Consider the following 15,428-nt stretch of genomic DNA (forward strand, 5'->3'; position numbering starts at 1 on the left):
GTCCAGTAAGGAAGTCAGACGCTAAATGACTGTTCAGAAATGTACTTAGAATTGAATGAAGGGTCTCAAAAGAGAAGTGGCGGGTACCAAGAGCACATAACATCTAACCTAGGCTGGGAAGATTTCCACTGAGGAAGTGTAAGTGTAAGCTAAGATTTGAAGGAAACTCTTCCAAGTAAGGAAAACATCACGTACAAAGGCTTAGAAGCAGCAAAGAGCTTGGTATACTTGAGACACTGATAGAAGGCTGGTGTTGGTGAATTGTAGAGACCAAGGGGAAGAGCATGCCTGCAAGGACAAAAGATAGTCAAGGGCTAGACCATGCATGTGTGTGTGACTGGCTGATTACATACCGAGTTAGGTGAGGAGTCTGCAGGAAAGCAGAATAGGCTTAGTGTGAGTCTTATGAAATCTACCCTGCAGCCAGCCTGCTCATAACCCTTAGCAATGAGTAGGATACCCTCTGGGAATGGATTTTTGAGCTTCAGGATTCAAATCTGATTCTGATTCTCGATGTATTAGAATATACCTTTCACTAGCCTGTCTAAAAGGAAAGGGAATTTTGTCTGGGCCTGTTATTAGTGTGAAGCCCATTTCTTGTAGATTTACTTAGCACTTCTAATTATATATTTTCCATATTGTTTTAAAAAAAAAGCCTTTGGTTCAGTTTCTAGAGCCATAGTATACCCTTGCTGTTAGAACTATCAAGGTTTGGGAGGCCGAGGTGGGCGGATCAGGAGGTCAGGAGATCGAGACCATCCTGGCTAACACAGTGAAACTCCGTCTCTACTAAAAATACAAAAAAAAGGTGGCGGATGCCTGTAGTCCCAGCTACTTGGGAGGCTGAGGCAGGAGAATGGCGTGAACCTGGGAGGCGGAGGTTGCAGTGGGCGGAGGTTGCAGTGAGCCGAGATCGCGCCACTGCACTCCGGCCTGGGCAACAGAGCGAGACTCCGTCTCAAAAAAAAAAAAAAAAAAGAACTATCAAGGAAAGTTTCACCAATGGAATCGTTTTTCTTTTTTCTTTTCTTTTTTTTTTCAGACAGAGTCTTACTTTGTCATCCAGACTGGAATGCAGTGGCACAATCTCGGCTCACTGCAGCCTCCGCCTCCTCGGTTCAAGCAATTCTCCTGCCTCAGCCTCCCAAGTAGCTGGGATTACAGGCATGCGCCACCACGCCCAGCTAATTTTTTGTATTTATAGTAGAGACAGGGTTTTGCCATGTTGGCCAGGCTGGTCTCGAACCCCTGACCTCAGGTGATCCACCCGCCTCGGCCTTCCAAAGCGTTAGGATTACAGGCATGAGCCACCACGCTCAGCCGGAATCATTTTTCTTAAGTTGTATTCTTATTGGATTTAGTTGGCCAAATAGATTTTTGTTTTTTTTTTTTTTTTTTTGGTTGAATATTGATTTGAATAGTCTTTTTCCACAAGGTGAGAGTGTGCTTTTTTTTTTTTTTTTGGCTTCTCTTTACTTCACACTTATCATTTCAAACCACATCCCAATGTAAGATAGATCACAAAAATCTCCATTTCCCTTTCTAGAAGCCCATTGTTGGAGGGCTGGCTGTGCACATTAGTTGTGTTCTAAGACAGACTCACCTGACTGATATCAAGGTTATACCTTGCAGGCCCCTGCCTTTCTGTGAGCCATCCTGACTCACTGATTACATCCGGCATTCCTCTGACTTTGCAGTTAGTTAAGTGAACATAAGCACGTCACCGCCTATACCTTTGCCCTAGATCTACTACTTTTTTTCTGTTTGAATCATGGATTTGTAAATGGCTTCTATAGTAATGCTGGATTTTCTTTCTTTGTATTAGAAAAACCAATGTCATGGTTCTGAATTGTGTTTTCAGTTAATCATTGTCAGGCTAACAGTATACTGTTTTTTCCTATTTCTTACTAGGATTCGTTGTTTTGGCTAATTAAAAAAGAATCTAACATCATCTGAACCTTTTTTGTTTCTAATTTATGTAATCAAAGTGATTATTAGAACATTGTGTCTGGGAAGAGGAGTTAATTTGGAAAAAGCATGTATTTAAGACTGCTGACAACAACAGCAACAAATAAATTAAAAAAAAAAAAAAAAGGCCGGGCGCAGTGGCTCATGCCTGTAATCCTAGCACTTCGGGAGGCCAAGTCGGGCGGATCACGAGGTCAGGAGTTCAAGACCAGCCTGGCAAACGTGGTGAAACCCCATCTCTACTAAAAATACAAAAATCAGCCAGGCTTGGTGGCGCATGCCTATAATCCCAGCTACTTGGGAGGCTGAGGCAGGAGAATCGCTTGAACCCAGGAGGGGGAGGTTACGGTGAGCAGAGACCACGCCACTGCACTCCAGCCTGGCAACAGAGCAAGACTCCATCTCAAAACAAACAAACAAAAATTTATAATTAAAAAAAAAAAGACTGCTGACAAGATAACTGTAATTCCAGGCTCATTTTCTAAATTTCAGAGTTAGTCACCACTAAAAGTATTATACATTTGTTACTCCTCCCTGTCCCCTCAAGAAGCAGTTTCTGCATAATGTTGTATTGTCCATTGGTCTCTAAAGCACGAGGCTGAGCAGACCATTCTAGACCTTCTTTAGGAAAAACCAAAACCATGTTGTTCCAGGGAGGCAGCAGAGCTTCTGGTTAAAAGCTGGGCTCCAAATCTTTAAATCTAGATTCTACTGGGGTGGGGGCCCATTATTGGGAGAGAAAAGGTGCATCTCTTCTCTAAAGGGGAAGGGGTCTTTAGCTTGGTCTTACTCTACACTGCTTAGGTCATGTTTTGTTTTGTTTTGTTTTGTTTTGAGATGGAGTTTTGCTCTTGTTGCCCAGGCTGGAGTGCAATGGCGTGATCTCGGCTCACCGCAACCTCCGCCTGCTGGGTTCAAGCGATTCTCCTGCCTCAGCCTCCCAAGTAGCTGGGGTTACAGTCATGCACCACAACGCCCGGCTCATTTTGTATTTTTTTTTTGTAGTAGAGACGGGGTTTCTCCATGTCGGTCAGGCTAGTCCCGAACTCCCGACCTCAGGTGATCTGCCCACTTCCGCCTCCCAAAGCGCCGGGATTACAGGCGTGAGCCACCGCGCCTGGCCTGCTTAGGTCATGTTTTTGATCAAAGACCATTGCTCAGACTCTTTGGCAGAAAGGTTACCAGGAGCATGGACTGTGTTTTAGGTGCTGTTGACTTACATATTACAATCATTGCAAATGATTAGAGGCTGGGGTAGAAGTAGTGGTAAGCAAGCTAGAGGTCTATTGCAGAATGGAGGAAGGGGAGAGAGGGACGAGCCGCTGAAATCTGTTGCATGCTGGTGAGGCGAATTGGTTGAGTCAGTTCCTGTGCTACAATGCTGTCCTTTCTCTTCTTCACCGAGCCCAATTTGGGTGCTCTATAGAACTGCTTGGGAAAATTCCCATTATTTCAAGCTGTTATATAGAACTCCAAAGAGCAGACAATCCTTCTTAATTGCTGTTGCTTTCAAGCAGCCTCATTTAGAGATGTCTTACTTTCTGCCATATTTAATAAACCTGCCACAGTAGGTACTTAATTAACAGTTTTTGAATGGATGGATAAATGGAAGGAAGAAAGAATAAAAGGAAGAAAGGAAAGATGATGTCTAATGAAGGAGGCATGATTTGTTTTGTTTTGTTTTGTTTTGTTTTTTCAAAAGGGCATGGGCTCAAAAAGTTGAAAAACACTGCCCTCACCCATAGGGAGCAACCTCCAGATCTGGGCACACCCATGGGAGTGTTGTGAATGTTAGTCATGTGTTATCAGGGGCAAAGGAGAGCCATGCTTCTTGTTTTCACAGGCTTTCACTTGATTATCCTCTAGGTAATCCAGTCTTTTATCAGAATTTCCCTAGAGTGGAGAGGCATCCTTCAACTGCTTGTATGCAGGTGATCAAACTGGCTAAAAAAGCCCTTACTTGCAAACCACAGTGCCTCCAATTTTACAACTTAAAAAGAAAATGACTTTCCAGTTAACTCAGCTGACTAGTTCTCTCTAATTCTTTTTGCTTTTGAGATTAAACCATCTATTTCTGGAATTGTCTTCATTGTGCTCATTTATACACATCGTTAAAGATTTTCAGAGCTTTGGCCAGGTGCCAGTGGCTCACGCCTATAATCCCAGTGCTTTGGGAGGCCGAGGCGGGAGGATCACCTGAGGTCAGGAGTTCCAGACCAGCCCAGCTACTCGGGAGGCTGAGGCAGGAGAATTGCTTGAACCCAAGAGGCAGAAGTTGCAGTGAGCTGAGATCACACCATTGCACTCCAGCCTGGGCAACAAGAGTGAAACTCCCTCTCAAAAAAAAAAAGTCTCCTCAGCTGGGCACGGTGGCTCATGCCTGTAATCCCAGCACTTTGGGAGGCTGAGGTGGGAAGATCACCTGAGGTCAGGAGTTCGAGACCAGCCTGGCCAAAATGGCAAAACCCCATCTCTACTAAAAATATAAAAAAATTAGCCGGGTATGATGGCGGGCACCTGTCATCCCAGCTACTTGAAAGGCTGAGGCAGGAGGATCGCTTGAACGTGGGAGGCGGAGGATGCAGTGAGCTGAGATCAGGCCATTGCACTCCAGCCTGGGTGACAAGAGCGAAATTCCGTCTCAAAAAAAAAAAAACAAAAACAAACTCCTCAGATAGCTGCTGCCACCCAGTGCATTTCCCTGGACAACCCCGGGGGCTAGATGTTCAATGAGTAAATACCCCCATACAGGTTGTGGGCACCTGGTTGTCCAGCCCCGAGGCCAGGGATCCCAGGTCACACCCTTGATCAGGGAGGGATCAAGGTGCTTCTGCCATGCCCAGGATTGAGAACTCTGTGGATGCAAAGAGGGGTGGGTGGGAAGCCGGGTGTGGTGGCTTACGCCTGTAATCCCAGCATTTTGGGAGGCTGAGGTGGGCGGATCACATGAGGTCAGGAGTTTGAGGCCAGCCCCGGCAACATGGCAAAACCCTGACTCTACTAAAAATACAAAAATTAGCCAGGCATGGTGGCCGCACCTGGAGTCCCAGCTACTCAGGAGGCTGAGGTGGAGGAATCGCTTGAACCTGGGAGGTGGAGGTTGCAGTGAGCCAAGATTGTGCCATTGCACTCCAGCCTGAGCAATAGAGCAAGACTCTATCTCAAAAAAAAGAAAAAATTGCAATTCCCTAATGACTTATGACATTGAGTATGTCTTCCTATGCTTATTTGCCATCTGTATGTCTTCTTTGATAGGGTATTCTTCTTTGGTAGACCTATCTGTTAAGGTCTTTTGCCCATTTTTAAGTCAGGTTGTTCATTTTCTTATTGAGTTTTAAGAGTTCTTTGTATATTTTGGATATTAGTCCTTTTTCAGATATGTCTTTTACAAATATTTTCTCTCATTCTGTAGTTTGTCTTCTCATTCTCTTGACAGTTTCTTTTGCAGAGCAGACATTCTTAATTTTAATAAGGTCCAGGTTTTTAACTATTTCTTTCATAGATCATGCCTTTGCTGTTGTATTTAAAAGGTCATTGCTTTTAAGAGGTCATCTCAATTTTCTACTATGTTAACTTGTAGGAGTTTTATAGTTTTGTATTTGACAGTTAGGTTTATGATCCATTTCAAGTTAATTTTTGTGCAAGGTGCAAGGTCTGTGTCTAGATTAATTTTTTCACATGTGTATGCCAGTTGTTCCAGCACCATTTGTTGAAAAAACTGTCTTTCTTTTCTACTGACACTTGTTCCAATTAAAAAAAAAAGAAAAAAATACTGTATTTTTTTTTTTCCATTTAAAGCCTTTGCTCCTTTGTCAAAGTTCAGTTGACTCTATTTATCTGGGTCTATTTCTGGCCTTTCTATTCTGTCCCATTGATCTATTTGTCTTGGCTGGTTTTTTTTTTTTTTTAGAAGAAATTGTTATATAGAAGAGAAATGAAAAAGAGGCCAAATAGACTGTAGATAAATTATTCTCATTTTAGATGCTTTAAAAAAGTCCACGATACAACAGACGCACTGAATGAAGTTTAGCATAACGATAATACTAATATAATTATTTGAAAATGTCTCGGCCGGGCACGGTGGCTCATGCCTGTAATTCCAGCACTTTGGAAGGCCAAGGTGGGCGGATCACCTGAGGTCCGGAGTTTAAGACCAGCCTGGCCAACATGGTGAAACCCCGTTTCTACTAAACTATAAAAAATTAGCCAGGCATGGTGGCGTGTGCCTGTAGTCCCAGCTACTCGGGAGACTGAGGCAGGAGAATGGCATGAACCCGGGAGGTGGAGGTTGCAGTGAGCCGAGATTACGCCATTGCACTCCAGCCTAGGCAGCAGAGCAAGACTCCGTTTCCAAAAAGAAAAGAAAAAAATAAAAATAAAAAGGATTTTTTTTTCTTTTTTTTGAGTCAGAGTCTCGCTCTGTTGCCCAAGCTGGAGGGCAGTGGCGTGATCTCAGCTCACTGCAACCTCTGCCTCCCGGGTTTAAGCGATTCTCCTGCCTCAGCCTCCCGAGTAGCTGGGACTACAGGCACATGCCACCATGCCCAGCTGATTTTTGTATTTTTAGTAGAGATGGGGTTTCGCCACGTTGGCCAATAAAAAGGACTTAAGATCCTTAAGGTATTCAAATTTTCAGGGCCTCCCGAAGACTCATCTGATAATTTCTCCAGTGTTTTCAAACAGAAAAGTATTACCATTGATTCTTACTTTTCATTGATCATACATACACCTTTTGGGTGGCAGTGGGTGGGGGGGGTGCTTTCCAGTGAAGACCAGAAAACCTGCTAGACAAATTCTAAAAGAGCTGTAACACTCATGCACCTTTCTTAGTAGTAAGGCATATGACATTATTCAGACAAAGCTTCCATGGAGAATAAAATGTTATATAATTTTCACTTCCACTTTCCAGAAGAAATCCCTTTCTTCCCATTTTCTCCGTGATCCCTTCCAGATCTATGGTGCACTTGCATACTGACTGGCCACTTTAGATCATGTAGTTAAGAACAGCCTTATCTTTTCAAGGGAGACTGTGTAGGGTATTGGGTGAGAGTGTGGGCTCTGATCCCAGTTTCTTGAGTTCACATCTTACTATCTTCCAGTTTGTGACCTTGGGCATGTTACTTAACCGTTCTGTTTCCACCTGTTTAAAATGTAGATAATAATAGTCGTTATATCACAAGGATATGAATGTGTGTGTGTGTGTGTGTTTTATCTTAGAAAAGAACCTGTATATGATAAGTGTTCAATAAATGTTAGGTATGATTATTCAACAAATGGTATTCAGTGCTGGACCCAGGCAATACACTGATTACACCATGAGCAAGATTTGATCCCTGCCCTTTTTTCTCAGAATATGTTTCCTGGTGCTCAGGTCATATTGAAATTTGCTATGTTAATTTGGGTTTGACATTTTTTATTTCATTTTGTAGTTGAAGTCAAGTGATTTTGCTGTTCTGAAGCAGTTGCTGCCTCTGTTGGAGAAGGTATCCAACACATACCCTGATCCGGTCATCCAAGAACTCGCTGTTGATCTCCGCATCACCATCTCTACCCATGGAGCCTTTGCCACTGAGGCCGTCAGCATGGCTGCCCAAAGTACACTGAACAGAAAAGATCTGGAAGGGAAAATAGAAGAGCAGCAACAAACCAGTCATGAAAGACCCACTGATGTAGCTCATAGCCACCTTGAACAACAGCAGAGCCATGAGACAGCCCCCCAGACAGGCCTGCAGTCAAATGCTCCAATCATTCCTCAAGGAGTCAATGAGCCCAGCACTACTACAAGTCAGAAATCTGGAAGCGTAACCACAGAACAGCTCCAAGAGGTTCTTTTGTCAGCTTATGACCCTCAAATTCCAACACGGGCTGCTGCCCTGCGTACTCTTTCCTGCTGGATAGAGCAGAGAGAAGCAAAAGCCCTTGAGATGCAAGAGAAGCTTCTCAAGGTGAGTAGAACACACTGTAAAGACACATGGGCACAGGGTTGGGCAGCCGTCCAGGAGCATTCATTCAACTCAAGTATTTTTGGAGCCTGGACTATGTGTCAAGTGCTGTTCTGGACCACCCTCCAGAAATTTGTGAATTCTGTGAGGAGGCAACACTTAGACACAGGAAAGATTTATTTAGACACAGGAAAGACTTAAACTCCTCAATTGAATATGAACTGAGTGCCAATTTTTTTTTTTTTTTTTTTTTTGAGATGGAATCTCGCTCTGTCCCCCAGGCTGGAGTGCAGTGGTGCAATCTTGGCTCACTGCAAGCTCCGCCTTCTGGGTTCACGCCATTCTCCTGCTTCAGCCTCCCGAGTAGCTGGGACTACAGGTGTCTGCCACCACGCCCGGCTAATTTTTTGTATTTTTAGTAGAGACGGGCACCATGTTAGCCAGGATGGTCTCGATCTCCTGACCTCGTGATCCACCTGCCTCGGCCTCCCAAAGTGCTGGGATTACAGGCATGAGCCACCACACCTGTCCTTCAAAATTTTTGCATGCAAGAAATGCTGTGGGCAGTCAGGAAAAAGAGAAAATGGAAATCTTCTGGAGGATGTAGGCCTTAATATGGCCATAACAAACTGGTAAAGTTTGAGCAGATGAAAGAGGGGTGGGATAGCATGAACAAATTCCCAGAGATGGGAAAGTACCTTTTGTGATAAATAGGTCTGCTTCAACACTGTGACCCAGCCCAGATAAGCCACCTGTTTTCTCTGGGCATCTTTAGTGGGGCATTGGGCAAAACTGGGTCTCCTCCCCTCTTCTCTCCCTTCATCGTGGTGAAATAGCTGTTTTTTGTTTTGTTTTGTTTTGTTTTTTTGAGACAGGGTCTCGCTCCGTCGCCCAGGCTGGAGTGCAGTGGTGCGATCTCAGCTCACTGCAATTTCCACCTCCTGGGTTCAAGTGATTCTTCTGCCTCAGCCTCCCAAGTAGCTGGGATTACAGGTGCCCACCAACACACCCAGCTAATTTTTGTACATTTAGTTGAGATGAGGTTTCACCATGTTAGCCAAGCTGGTGCTGAACTCCTCACATCAAGTGATTCACCCACCTCGGCCTCCCAAAGTGCTGGGATTACAGGCATGAGCCACCACGCCTGGCCTTAAATATCCTTTTATACACCTATTTGAAGGTGAATTTAATGAACATCTTGGAATTTTTGTTTAGCTTAATTAAACCTTCTTCTGCTGTACATAATTGGTCACCAAGTCCTGTCAATTCTTTTTTCAAAGAAGTCTTTCAAATGTATCTTATCCTCTTTATTTCCATGGCCATTACCCTAAATTAAGCTTCCCTTGCTTACTCCATAAAAGATTCCCTACCTTCAAAACTGGCCGTCTTCCTAACTGGGGTAATTTTAGGCTCTCCATACATACTTCACATGTAGAGACCAGCAGCATCAAGTTGATGTCAAGAATTACTGTGCCAGCGAAGAACACAGCATTATATATGGAGCAGACACTTCCATCTTCCTTTCTCTGGCTCTCATGTTGGGGCCTAAACCTAACATATCATGTAATATCTTCCAGATAAGCTGTACTCACTGTAGTTGATACCCCTGATAGGTTCCTAAATTGTAAGATATTTTGAGAGTAATTTGTTACTAATATCAATTAAAGTGCTGAAATTTACAAGATTTTCAAAAATAAATTAGAACAGATTCAAAGTTATCTCAATAATAACATCTCTATCTCACTTGCACTTCCATATGCTTTGTGAGTGCAAGAGAAGAGGATCAAATTGCAGCAAATGTGCCATCCATTGCACATAACCCTAAACCTTGTCTCTTGTGTGTCACACCCCATAGTCTGTCATGCCATATGTGAGAATGTTATTCACCATGGCTGTCATGGAAAAATGTTGAGGATTGTTCTTCCATCGGTTTCCAGGACTACTGCTGGAAGAATACAAGTATCTCCCCCAGTTTCTATACTTTTTTAATGGTTATAAAAATGAGACTTAAGCATATATGCCATTTCCCCCACAAAACTCTGTCAGACCAGTTTCTAGCTAAGAAAAACAAGAAGTGAAGCATTTACTCCTTTGAGCTGCTGATAAGGGAGCCTCTTAAATCTTCCTCGTTCTTTGTAAATCTTATCACTGCTGTATTTTGTGGTTCCAGATATTCTTGGAAAACTTGGAACATGAAGACACTTTTGTATATCTATCTGCAATACAGGGTAAGTCAGTTCTGGTTAAAGGACTTTAAGTATGTGGACCAGAGACTGTATCATGTTTATTTGCACAAAATCTCTAAAGTCCTAGGGCCAGGAGACTACTGGTCATTTTGTCCATCTTCCTGCCTCCTAGCTAGGACACTTTAAGTCATAATAATAATATTCCTGAAGGGTTTCCAAAGAGTCCCTAAAGAGTTTCAGTGTCTCATAATGATGAGGAAGTTTTTATTAATGTTTACATATTCTATAGATTAAATCGTATTTTCTCTAATTCAAGGAGGTAAAGAATGACTCACACATGAACTCTTATCACATTAACCTTTTATGTTAGTCAGCTACTGTCTTTTTTTTTTTTTTTTTTTTTTTGAGACAGAGTCTTGCTCTGTCACCCAGGCTGGAGTGCGGTGGTGTGATCTCGGCTCACTGCAACCTCTGCCTCCCAGGTTCAAGTGATTCTCCTGCCTTAGCCTCCCAAGTAGCTGGGATTACAGGTACCCGCCACCACGCCCAGCTCATTTTTTATATTTTTAGTAGAGACAAGGTTTCACCATGTTAGTCAGGCTGGACTCGAACTTCTGACCTCTAGTGATCCACCCACCTTGGCCTTCCAAAGTGCTGGGATTACAGGCATGAGCCACCACGCCCAGCCTCAACTACTGTCTATATGCACCTTTGCTCTCTCGTTAAGCTAAAAGAACTCAGGGTATTAAATATTTTCTTATCAAAAAATTGTTTGCAGTAACTTTATTTCTCTTTTTATGGTTCTTTGTTGTTCTCCACATCCCCTTTAACTTGTGGGCTCCAAATCTAGAGAGGATGTAGAGAATAAGGCACCCTTCCCAAAAGGTCCAGAAGCAGACATGATGAGGTCAGAGTTAACTCAGTTTCCGTTGGCTCCATCAGTGAGGTACAGTCAACAGACCACCTGGGTTGGCCATCCCATTACCATGCGTTGGCAAATTACTTAATCCCTGTGGGCTTCAATTTTTTGTTATCTGTGAAAAGGGGACTAAATAGGAATGTGAAATGGTACTGCCACTTTGGAAAACAGTCTGGCAGTTCCTCAAAAAGATAAACATAGAGTTACTACTTGGCCCAGCAATTCCACTCCCAGGAATATACCCGATAAATGAAAACATATGTCTGCACAAAACCTTGTGTGTGAATGTTCACAGCAGTATTATTCACAATAGCCAAGAGGTGGAAATAGCTCAAACAACCATCAGTTGATGAATGGATAAACTAAATGTGATATATATATGCAATGGAATATTATTGGCTATAAAAATGAAGGACTGATACATGCCACAATATGGATGAACCATGAAAACATGGTAAGTGAAAGAAACTGGCCACAAAATACTATATTTTATATGATTCCAGTTACATGAAATGTCCAGAATAGGCAATTTTTTAGAGACAGAAAATAGATTAGTGCTTTCCTAGGGCTGGGGTAAAGGAGAAATAGTTGAGGGTGATAGGTAAAGGATACAAGACTTCTTTTTGGGGTGATGAAAATGTTCCCAGATTCTTGTGGTGACAGTTGCACAGCTCTGTGAGTATGCTAGGAAACCATTGAGTTATGCACTTTTTTTTTTAAGATGGAGTCTCACTCTGTCGCCCAGGCTGGAGTGCAGTGGCGCAATCTTGGCTCACTGCAACTTCCGCCTCCCGGGTTCAAGCGATTCGTGTCTCAGCCTCCTGAGTACAGGCATCAGCCACCACGCCCAGCCGAGTTACGAACTTTAAATGGGTGAATTGTGTGGTATGTGAGTTATATAGCTCAATAAAACTATTATCAAAAAAATACAATAAAAAAATTTTTTTTTTTTTTTTTGAGACGGAGTTTCACTCTTGTTGCCCACACTGGAGTGCAATGGCGCGATCTCAGCTCACTGCAACCTCCGCCTCCCGGGTTCAAGTGATTCTCCTGCCTCAGCCTCCCGAGTAGCTGGGATTACAGGCATGTGCCACCACACCTGGCTAATTTTGTATTTTTAGTAGAGACGGGGGTTTCTCCATGTTGGTCAGGCTGGTCTCGATCGAACTCCTGACCTCAGGTGATCCGCCCGCCTCGGCCTCCCAAAGTCCTAAGATTATAGGCGTGAGCCATCGCACCTGGCCAAAATAAAATTTAATAAAAGGGGAGAGGGCTACAATTGTCAGAGCCTAAGGAAATATGATGACTAAATGTAATGTGATAGATGGGATTCTGAAATAGAAAAAGAACATTAGGGCCAGGAGCAGTGGCTCATGCCTGTAATCCCAAGCACTTTGGGAGGCCGAAGCAAGCAGATCACTTGAGGTCAGGAGTTTGTGACCAGCCTGGCCAACATGGTGAAACCTCATTTCTACAAAAAAACACCAAAAAAAGTTAGCCAGGTGTGGTGGCGGGCACCTGTAATCCCGGCTACTTGGGAGACTGAGACACGAGAATTGTCTGAACCCAGGAGGTTCAGCCTTGGCTGAACCCAGGAGGCCAAGGTTGCAGTGAGCCGAGATCGCACCACTGCACTCCAGCCTGGGCAACAGAGTGAGACTCCGTCTCAGAAAAAAAGAAAAAAAAAAGGACATTAGGGGAAAACTAAGGAAATTTGAATAAATTATAAACTTCAGTTGATAATAAAGTGTCAATATTAGTTTACTATTCTATCATAAAATGTTTATTAATAAAAAGGGGGCTTAATTTTAGGATTAAATGAGTTAATTCCTTGCAACTGCTTAGCACACAGTGTTCAATATGTGTTAGCTATTAATATTTTAGTGTTGTTATCATCATCAGAATCTTCACTATTATGTCTACTGTTGGATGACTAGGTAATAATGTGGTGATCTCTGTAACTTCTCAGATCTGAAGCCTAAGTAGGCCGATTCTGTCAGTTATTGATATTTAACAAACTACTCTGTGGCTCACGCCTATCATCCCAGCACTTTGGGAGGCCGAGGTGGGTGGATCACCTGAGGTCAGGAGTTCGAGACCAGCCTGATCAACATGGCGAAACCCTGTCCCTACTAAAAATACAAAAATTAGCCGGGCATGGTGGTGTGTGCCTGTAGTCCCGGTTACTTGGGAGGCTGAAACAGGAGAATTGCTTGAACCCAGGAGACGGGGGTTCCAGTGAGCCGAGATGGCACCACTGCACTCCATCCTGGGCAGCAGAGCAAGACTCCTTCTCAGAAAACAGCAACAACAACAAACTACCCTGACACTCAGTAACCCGAAACACCAATCATTTATTATCACTCACGCATCTGTAAACCCACTGAAGGTTCAGCGGGGCTTGGCTGGGCAGCTGGCCCCTCCCAGCAGGTCTCAGGCCAGCTGTGGTAGCTGTGCTTCATGTGTTCCTGATCATCCCTGAACCAGTGGCCTACCAGGGCTTGTTCTGCTCATGGTGAGAACCATGAAGTGTCAAAGAGAAACCATAAATTCCTCCTCAGGCCTGACTCGGAGCAGACATCCTATCATTCTGCCTTATTCTGTTGGCTAAAGCAAGTCATGAGGCCCAACCCAAAAGTCAAGGGATAGAGAAATATATGCTGTCCCTTTAGTGGGACACACTACCAAGTCACATAGCAAAGGGCATTGATGCAGTAATGCCATTCTTCACGTTGATGTGTTCTGTTTACCTCCCAGAGGCAAGGTTGTCAGTGAGCACAAAGGTAAGTGCAGGTCTTACTGGCTAGTTCTTTCAGGGTTTAATGTGGATATGCTCTATACAGACTTAGTACTTGAAGCTTAAGAGAGCATGCAGAGGGGAAATCGTATAGCAAAGAAGGCCTGAGCCTTGGAATTCTGGAATTTTTTTTTTTTTTTTTTTAGAGACAGAGTCTTGCTCTGTCACTCAGGGTAGAGTATAGTGGCATGATCATGGTTCATTGTTACCTCTAACTCCTGGGCTCAAGCAGTCCTACCACCTCTGCCTCCCGAGTAGCTGGGACTACAGATGCATGCCAACACACATCAGGCTAATTTTTTAAAAAACATTTTGTAGGGATGGGGGTCTCACTATGTTGCCCAGGCTCAAACTCCTAGACTTAAGCAATCCTCTTACTTCAGCCTCCCAAAGTGCTGGGATTGCAGGCATGAGCCACTGTGCCCAGCCAAATTCTTTCTTTATTCAACAAAAATTTTGTATATCTCCTATATACAAAACACTTTAGATTAACCGAAAGTTGTAATTAGGTTCAAAAGCAAAAAGAGAATTCTTCAAAGAGACAAAATGACCACCCAAAGTGGTAAAGGACAACTAGGTGAGAACGAAAGCTCTAAGAGTAACGGGTTTCAAGAGGGAAAGTAATTACCTGCAGCTGAGAGGCCAAAGAGGGCAGGAATTGAGATAGGCCTGGGGCAGGGGGGGGGGGGGGGGGGGGGGGTGGGCCAGGAGGCCACGTGACCATAAGTTGTGCTTATGGAAGTCAGATAAATCAAAGAAGCAAGAACCTAAAGTGCTTATAATTCAGAAGTCTCAGAACACAAGTCATCCTGTACTTTCCCCAAGAAACTGTACTACTGTGAAGGAGATGTTTTTCATTGATTTATTTTTTTTAAGACTGGATTTTTGGGAATGGGTGGCATGTCATTCTAATGTGACCACCTTGCTGTTTGGAATAAGCGTCTTAGTTGATTAACCCACTGAGCTCATTAGCCTCTAGGGCCTGCTATCAAAATCGCAGCTGTTGGTGTTGTGTTTGTTTTTAGTAATTTTCATTGGTGTGCAAATCAGTTACTAGCTAATTTGGTGATGAAGAACATGAGGGGTAGAGGCGTAATTTCTGTTCTCAGCTCCCCAAAATGATGGACAAGTTTGAACTAATTGATGTTTTTGGTGTTTGTAATATGCACTTAAAAGCCAAGGCTTCAGGTGAGTTTCCCATTAAAGAAAATAGCTGAATTTTCCCACCTGCATTGCCAGTGTAGTTTGCCTGGGCCTAAAGCACTACAGGAACAAAGCCATTCCGGGCTCCCAGTCAGACAAGACCAGCCCACTTGTCCTGTAGTACAGGATGGGGAGTGCCTGGTTGTGGTTTGAGTAGCATTCAGTTGTGGGGACTGTGTATTTTTAAAGTTTTCCTTTTCTGAGCTGCCCAAATGGCTCCATGTGGAAGTTACAGTGTACTTTTTGCTTAATTTATTGATGTTTTATATTTCTTTTATAAAGTCTTACCAACTTTGCAGTCTAGGTGGAGAGCAGAAGAGAATAAAATACAGCAGTTCATTCAACGGCTATATATTGATGCCTGACTTAGAAATTTCTGATGTCTATATTATCTATCACAGCAATCTGAGAAC

General features: G+C 43.4%; 1 protein-coding gene and 1 non-coding gene across 3 annotated transcripts in view; one reads left to right on the forward strand and one right to left on the reverse strand.

Moving 5' to 3' along the window:
- TANGO6 (transport and golgi organization 6 homolog) overlaps window positions 1-15,428 on the forward strand; it is a 241,422-nt gene that overhangs the window by 75,707 nt on the left and 150,287 nt on the right. For both annotated transcript variants that reach the window (XM_019011975.4, XM_063699676.1), the window contains exons 13-14: window positions 7,398-7,913; window positions 10,081-10,138. In XM_019011975.4, the coding sequence (XP_018867520.3) occupies window positions 7,398-7,913; window positions 10,081-10,138 (574 nt within the window). The remainder of the gene's footprint in view (window positions 1-7,397; window positions 7,914-10,080; window positions 10,139-15,428) is intronic.
- On the reverse strand, window positions 6,720-6,783 carry LOC115931119 (U7 small nuclear RNA). The gene has a single exon (XR_004067673.1). It is a non-coding gene; the product is annotated as a U7 small nuclear RNA (small nuclear RNA).

The sequence above is a fragment of the Gorilla gorilla genome, chromosome 18 (assembly GCF_029281585.2).
Source record: "Gorilla gorilla gorilla isolate KB3781 chromosome 18, NHGRI_mGorGor1-v2.1_pri, whole genome shotgun sequence".
NCBI lineage: Eukaryota > Metazoa > Chordata > Mammalia > Primates > Hominidae > Gorilla > Gorilla gorilla.